At 38.7% G+C, this 7,579-nt stretch overlaps 1 protein-coding gene across 5 annotated transcripts in view; it reads right to left on the bottom strand.

Annotated features, from left to right (window-relative positions):
• Positions 1-903: 903 nt before the first annotated feature.
• LOC103042803 (signal-induced proliferation-associated 1-like protein 1) overlaps positions 904-7,579 on the bottom strand; it is a 65,329-nt gene continuing 58,653 nt past the window's right edge. For 2 of the 5 annotated variants that reach the window (XM_022672566.2, XM_049463624.1), the window contains 5 exons: positions 6,534-6,683; positions 5,856-5,970; positions 5,349-5,427; positions 3,815-3,927; positions 904-3,443 (listed from right to left, as the gene is read on the bottom strand). In XM_022672566.2, the coding sequence (XP_022528287.2) occupies positions 3,407-3,443; positions 3,815-3,927; positions 5,349-5,427; positions 5,856-5,970; positions 6,534-6,683 (494 nt within the window). In that variant the 3' untranslated portion in view covers positions 904-3,406. Of the gene's footprint in view, positions 3,444-3,751; positions 3,928-5,348; positions 5,428-5,855; positions 5,971-6,533; positions 6,684-7,579 lie in introns of all 5 variants that reach the window. The other 3 variants (XR_007424044.1, XR_007424045.1, XM_049463625.1) reach the window with 3 other exon arrangements.

Here is a 7,579-nt window from a genome sequence, read left to right as displayed (position 1 = left end):
TTTGCTCCTGTAGAATCAAGAAAACACTTCAATAGAAGCTGTCCGACAACATGAAGCAGATAAAAGATCTCAAAAAGCATCACATTATTATATCCTCACCTGAAAAAAATCTAAAAAATCTTTCAGTCTGGAAAAGGTTACAAAAGCCATTTCTTTTTGCAGCGGGTTTATTTGTGTGTTTAATTAGCTGCTGTCTTAATGCATGGATAAGATAGGACAGGTGGCTGACTGTTAACAGGGTTTTAATCAGTCAGTGGCGCACCTGTATTTTACACCACCAAGATAGAAACAGAAACACGCCAGAAATGTACAGGTGTAGGTGATACAAAAGCCTTATTTTCTGCAGTAAAATTAACTTATTTACATTCTGAAAATTTGTGGGTTTGAAATCTCCTACAGGACACTTAGAGAAGCTGCCTGTTCACTTTCTCTCTACTACACTTAATAATAATTCCAGCTCAGTGACAGGAATCAATCAGAAATCAACCCAAATTCTGTAGGTTTGGAAATAGACAAAAATGAAGAGCCAAATAAAAGCAAATTTTACGATTTTATTAACTATATTTTGACATTAGCTGATGTACCTAAATATTTTTAAATATATTTTTTGTTAATACAATTACAATGATGCTTTTCAGTAATGTTCCTAATCAGACATGACCTCTTTTTTTGTAATGCCTGAATAGAAATCCTCAAGATTTAGGGGTGTAGGCAGAAAATTGTCAAAAATCTTTTTATGTTAAAGGGTTAAGGCGTAAAAATAGACTGTTAACGGGGAGTAAGATAGCAATGAGCATCATGATGAGCCTTACACAGGGTGTACTATATAGAGCCCTATAGGTTGGTTATTCCATTGTTCCACACTTTACACACACATTTCTCCAAAAAGAACACACTTGAAAATTGCCCAAAATATTTTTGTTTAATGGAATAAATGTCTTTACACATCAGATGTTCAGGGATATATTACATTACAACATGCTGCAGCACGTCACAGAAGAAGTTTCCAACAGGAAAGAGGAACCGGTCATGTCTGCAGAGAGAACGGAAGATTCCAGAGCATGGAAAATCAGCTCTGTGAGCACAGAGCAACACAATCAGAATCCAAATCAAAATCATCACTTTATTAAAACTGAAACCGTTTCAGTTCAACAAGCATGTAAACGGGTCTTGATCCTGTTGGCATTTCTCAGTAAAAAAAAAAGAAAAAAGAAAGAGATCTGAACCAATCTGAACTAATTTTTAATAATACAAAACTCCAGTTCTGAACAATCGTGTGGTTCTTCTTTATTTATTTATTTTAACAGATGTCCCTCCTGTGCACGTCCACAAATTCACACAAAACAGAGATGAACTGGAAAAAAATAAAAAATAAAAATAAAAAAATAAAACAATGTTCCAGTTTGCTTTTTTTTTTTATTATTATTTACAAGTGGTCACTTGCAATAAGCTCTGACGCAGCTCCCTTGTCTGTAGCTCTATCTCCCATTGGTTCCATATATTTTTTAAATGACTGTAACTAATAAATAAATCTTTTTAAAATAGTTTTTCTTTTTGTGCGGTAAATGTACAAGGGATATTATCTATTTATGCCTCTGTAGTTATACACAGCTTGATATAAATATTCACCTTATGGCACCATAGGGGTTTTATTTCCACTTTCAGTACTTTCAGTTTCCTTCTTCTTTACATCAAAACTCCTAAAATATAATATACAGAAGGTCGTCTCTCGTACGTCTCACACTGAGCGCAGGTATCTCTCTCTCTCTGTATTAATGACGTTTAACACAAACACACAGAAACAGGTTTACAACTTTAAAACAAGACACTAAACTCAGAACGTCGCCTCAGTCGCACTTTTAACGAGCATGAGAATGGAATGAGGTTCGGCTCGGAGTCGGAGAAGATTTGAGGGACTGTAGTTAATCCCTTACAGATGGAGAATGAAAGACTCGTCCCAGAATTCTCTGAATATTCTGCCTTTTCAATCAATATTCTATTGAGTTAGGACTGAAATTAACCGCAAGAATGTGCACTACCGGTCAAATGCTTTACCACACCCCCATTTTTCCATTTATTTTTGCAATTTAAGCTCTTCAGCTCCAGACAATAAATATAAATGGTAAGTATGCCTTCATTTATGGCCATTATTTGGCATAAAGACCAAGACTAAACTGTAAACCTGTAAATTACATGCTCAGTGTTAAATTAGCATAGTCATGTCCAATGGAAGGTGGGATGGGGTTAATTTGTTAAAAAAAATTCCAATTAAGATTTTTGTATTTTTGTGTTCATTGAGTTTCTCAGTGATAATAGGTGAACAAATCATCTACAGTTTACTGACTTCTCTGCTTTCACAGATCTGCTAAACCTGCCAATGAACAGGTAAGCTGAACCAGGTGAGCTTGAGCAGGAAAAGCCCAAAACTGTGAAGAGTTCTGCACTCTAAGTCAACCTAAAATTGGAATATTTCTGCAAAATCACTGTTTTATTTGCAGAATTTAAGAAATAAAAATGAATTCACTTTCACTGTTGTTGATTTATACGTATTTTCACTTAGAAATAAATTAATAAAATAGGTCATGTGATCACTAGGAATGCCCAAACTTTGTGATACATCTGTAACTGTAAATGTAAGATATACAGTTGTGGTAAATTTACTTAATTTTACTTATTCTCATAATGTCATGGTAACCTTGGGCTTTCAATGATTCCTTTTTAACTGTTCTTTTCTGTGGCAGAAAGTGTTAAAATGTCTTAATAAACAAAATAAAGCAGTGTATAATTTTCATTATTATCTAAATACTACACAGGGTAATCAATATATACATACAGGGCCAAAGTATGTGTCATACAGCCAATTAGATAATTACAGCAAATACATGCTGGCCAAAGTCTCTTAATTTGTTGATAATTACACACCTCCTCTGACACATGTGAAGTCAGACTCCGCCTCTTTTTTAACCTTTTTGCCTAATAGCATCACAGTGCTAATTCTCGGAGGAAAGCGCAGCGACTCGGTTCTGATACATCAGCTCACAGACGCAGCCTTGTGCTGATCCACATCACCCTAGGAGTGATGAGGGGAGAGAGCGTCATCTACCCAGAGAGAGCAAGGCCAACTGTGCTCTCTCAGGGCTCTGGCAGCTGATGGCAACCCCGTATATTTTTGATACTGTATATTTTTGCTTTTGTTTAATTAAAAATAAACCCACAAAAATTTTGTCTTTCTTTTAAAGAAGACAGGTAAAAAGAAATCATGAAAGACCAAAAGTGCCATGACATTTATGTCAATAATGAAGGTATGACCAGAGTTCAGAAACAAATTTTCACACACCTTTGTCGTCATGATGGACACCTGCTTCATTCCAGAATTTTCTAATGGTGTTAGCATCCTGCCTCAACTTTAAGAGGCTGAGTAATGCCATCTCCTGCCATCACAGCTATGAATAAATGAGAATTCTGCGTTAGAACTTGTGCATCATCATTATCTGTAAGACAGAATGAACGAGTGCGACAAGGAACAACATATCGACTCTAGAAAAACTGGTCCAGGCCGCAGCAGATCTCGAGTTTAAAAAGGAACCCCTCTAAGGAAGGTAATGGAAACACAGAGGCATGCACAGATACCCCGGCAGATCTGAGGAGGCAGGGAGACATGCAGGTCTCTCATCATGACTTAAAAATATCTTAAGTCTTTTTGAGTCTTTTAAACACTGTGATTCTCGTCTCCTCAGGATTGAGTTCGCACCGTTTGAATTGCACGTCGTCATGGGAATCGAGTCAGTTCATGTCAATGGTGTTGAAAACCCACTCTGTGAACTTCTTGAGTTTGGCTGATGCATTGTGGGATTCCTCCTGCAGTCGCTGATTGTCTGCTCTCAGGTTCTGAACCTCGGCCTGCAGGGAGGCTTTCGCATCTTTCTCCTGATAAAAAAAAAAAGAGAAATTGAGAGAGGATTAGAAATGAAATTAAACTCATCTTTGCACCCAAAAGCTTAAATGTGCCAATTCTAATGACAGTGTTTGTCATTTTTGTTGAGTTTCTTTTGATAGTAGTGATAATAGTAGGGTATAATAGGGTAACAGGAAGTGGAGTCCACCACAATTTCAGGGTTCTTGCACCATTTTAAAAGTCTAAAAAATGTAATGCTTTTAAGACCTTGATAAATATAAGTAAAAATTACCCCATTATCCCTTTGAGAGAAAATTATTTATTGTAGAGGAAACCTCACCAACCCTAAGTTATTTTCCCAGTAGCTTAGCTAACTCGCCCTTAAGGTCAGTATGTTAGCTAGCTCTCCGCTGACCTTAGTTCTCACCCCAGTAAAGTAGCTAGCTTGCTGCTAATGTTAGCTAGCTCTCTGCTGACCCTAGTTCTCTCCCTGGTAATGTAGCTAGCTTGCTGCTAATGTTAGCTAGCTCTCCGCTGACCCTAGTTCTCACCCCGGTAAAGTAGCTAGCTTGCTGCTAATGTTAGCTAGCTCTCCGCTGACCCTAGTTCTCTCCCTGGTAATGTAGCTAGCTTGCTGCTAATGTTAGCTAGCTCTCCGCTGACCCTAGTTCTCACCCCAGTAAAGTAGCTAGCTTGCTGCTAATGTTAGCTAGCTCTCCGCTGACCCTAGTTCTCTCCCTGGTAATGTAGCTAGCTTGCTGCTAATGTTAGCTAGCTCTCCGCTGACCCTAGTTCTCACCCCGGTAAAGTAGCTAGCTTGCTGCTAATGTTAGCTAGCTCTCCGCTGACCCTAGTTCTCTCCCTGGTAATGTAGCTAGCTTGCTGCTAATGTTAGCTAGCTCTCCGCTGACCTTAGTTCTCACCCCAGTAAAGTAGCTAGCTTGCTGCTAATGTTAGCTAGCTCTCCGCTGACCCTAGTTCTCTCCCTGGTAAAGTAGCTAGCTTGCTGCTAATGTTAGCTAGCTCTCCGCTGACCTTAGTTCTCACCCCAGTAAAGTAGCTAGCTTGCTGCTAATGTTAGCTAGCTCTCCGCTGACCCTAGTTCTCTCCCTGGTAAAGTAGCTAGCTTGCTGCTAATGTTAGCTAGCTCTCCGCTGACCCTAGTTCTCTCCCTGGTAATGTAGCTAGCTTGCTGCTAATGTTAGCTAGCTCTCCACTAACCATAGTTTTCTCCTCAGTAACTTAGCTAGCTTGCTGCTAATGTTAGCTGTGTTTAATACATACTCTATAAAGACTTTTTAAGGACCTCAGGGAACCCTGACTTTGTATATTTGTAAAGCAAAATGTTTATATAAAACATAGATTAAGCTGAATGAATCATTACAGGATGCACTCATGTGCTGATGGTTTCAAGTAATTCATGCATTAATCTTGTTTATTTTATTTCTCTCACCTTCTGCAGGTTGTCCTGGAGTAGTTTCACCATAGACTCCAACTCAGAAACCTTCCCAACCAGACCGGGAGGGTTTTCACTAAACCACAGCACAGAAAACAGGAGAATATTAAAGTAAGGTCAAATCCTGCAGTTTTTTTTTTAACAAATCTGCCAGTGGACCAACAGCAGCAGATTACATGTCTCTCAAAACCATCACTGATCATCAGTAAATTTTACATTTTTACAACTTTTATGAAGATGCGGATTTCATTTTCCAGCAGGACTTGGCACACTCCCCACACTGCTCCAAAAGTACTAATTGGTCTTATATAATATTCTAATTTTCTGAAACAGTGAATTTTGGGTTTTCTTTGGCTGTAAACTTCATAATCATCAACAATATATATATATATATATATTTTTAAGTTGCAGTAGTAGAATATGATATAGGAATGATTGATAAGTAAAAAATGAAGATGTGTGTAGATGATATCTGAAAGGTAGAAGCAGAGGACAGGCATGTACCTGGGTGAGACGTGTTGTTGTGGGGCAGTCTGCAGCTCGGCCTTCTGGGAGCTAGTGGTTAACGCCTCGGACCTGCAACCGGCATCTTTGGCTGCCAAGAACGTAGCCCTCTGAACTACAGACCCAAACATAAACATAAAAATCAACTTCAGCTGCTGAGACAAATCTTTATATCATCAAACAAACTTTAATATCAGACAAAGATAACCAGAGTAAATATAAAAAAACACTTTTTAAATAATCATTTTATCTATTAAAGCAAAAAAAAAAAAAATCTAAACCAATCTAACCCTGTGTGAAAAAGTGTTTTTCCCCTAAATCTAATAAATTGATTGTTCCACTCTTAGCAGCCACAACTGCAAATCAAGCTTTACTGATAACGACTTTAACTAGACCATCCATTTTTTTTAAGCCATTCAGAGGTGAACTTTAGAGGTTTGTGTGCTTTGGGTCATTGTCCTGCTGCAGAACCCAAGTACTTCTGAGCTTAAGGTCTCGTCAGTCCTGTAAAGAATATTTACTCAAAGTCCTGGAGATCATCAAGATGTTTGTTGGTAAATGTGAGTCGGTTTATTATATTAAGTTGTATGTTTTCCTCTATATTTACAGGGTTCTCCAGACCAGTAGTAGTCTGGGCTGTGTGACCAGAATAGACAGAAGTGGATATTAGATTATTACCTTCAAAGGCTTTGGCTGCATCCACCAGGTCAGACCAGTCCAGTCCACTGTCTGTACTGGCGTCTGGGAGGGGGATGAGGGGGGGCTCCTGCAGGGGGGGTCTGCGGGGCTCCTGCTCAAAAACACTGCCGTCTGTGGAGGTGAGATCTCCTGAAAAGAGAGAAAAGAGGAGAAAGAGCAGAAAAAAAACACGTTAGATTACATAATATACAGCTTTCACATAGCTTGTTTCAGGCTAGAGTCTAATATACTCACCACTGAATGGCAGGTGAGCTAGCGCTTAGCGTGGTTAGCAGCTAATGCTAATACTGCTCCAGCCTTAGTGCTGGAGAACTAAACTGAATCTCCTGTATAACTCTGTACTTCAGTGTTCAGAGTGTCTTTACTGCTCCTTAATACCTGACTGATAGAATTCATACATAAGGAGCACTGGATTATAAGGAGAACTGACCATTTTTGGGAAAATTAAAGGATTTTAAGTGCAGCTTTTAGATGTCTGTTAGCAGCAGGAGAAATATGATTCCACCAATTTACTAAAACACTGTGTACTTTTACACAGACAGCCAGGATTATAACAGAGCTCCTCTAAACCACATAATCATTACCATCAGAGTGTACCGCTCTAAATCCCACAGCCTCACACTGAGTCTGATACAAATCCAGCGTTCAGGTTCCTTATAGAAAACCATCCAGGCAGCAACACACACATCACAAAACACTGGAGAGATCTGAAGCTGGTTTTATATTAGGTAGTCTGCATTATATCTATATCGGGAACTCCAAGCGTTTCCAAGCTGTTTTTCTCTGTGGAAAAAATGAATGTTTTCTAAAATAGTCTTCTAAATCTGATCTGCTCCACGGTACATACCCATCTTCCCTGAATATCAGTGGAAATATGAATACAGGCAGGTATACAGCACGCCAACTCAACTGACTTCACAGGACTGGCAGCTTCACCAAAATATCCACAGCAGAAAAGAGCGAGATTTAGCAAAGTGAGGAAGTTAAAGAAAAGTTTTCCCAATATTTTAAAATAACTTTCAGAC

The sequence above is a fragment of the Astyanax mexicanus genome, chromosome 14, assembly GCF_023375975.1.
Source record: "Astyanax mexicanus isolate ESR-SI-001 chromosome 14, AstMex3_surface, whole genome shotgun sequence".
NCBI classification, from domain to species: domain Eukaryota; kingdom Metazoa; phylum Chordata; class Actinopteri; order Characiformes; family Acestrorhamphidae; genus Astyanax; species Astyanax mexicanus.
This window is presented reverse-complemented; position numbering and strand designations above follow the sequence as displayed.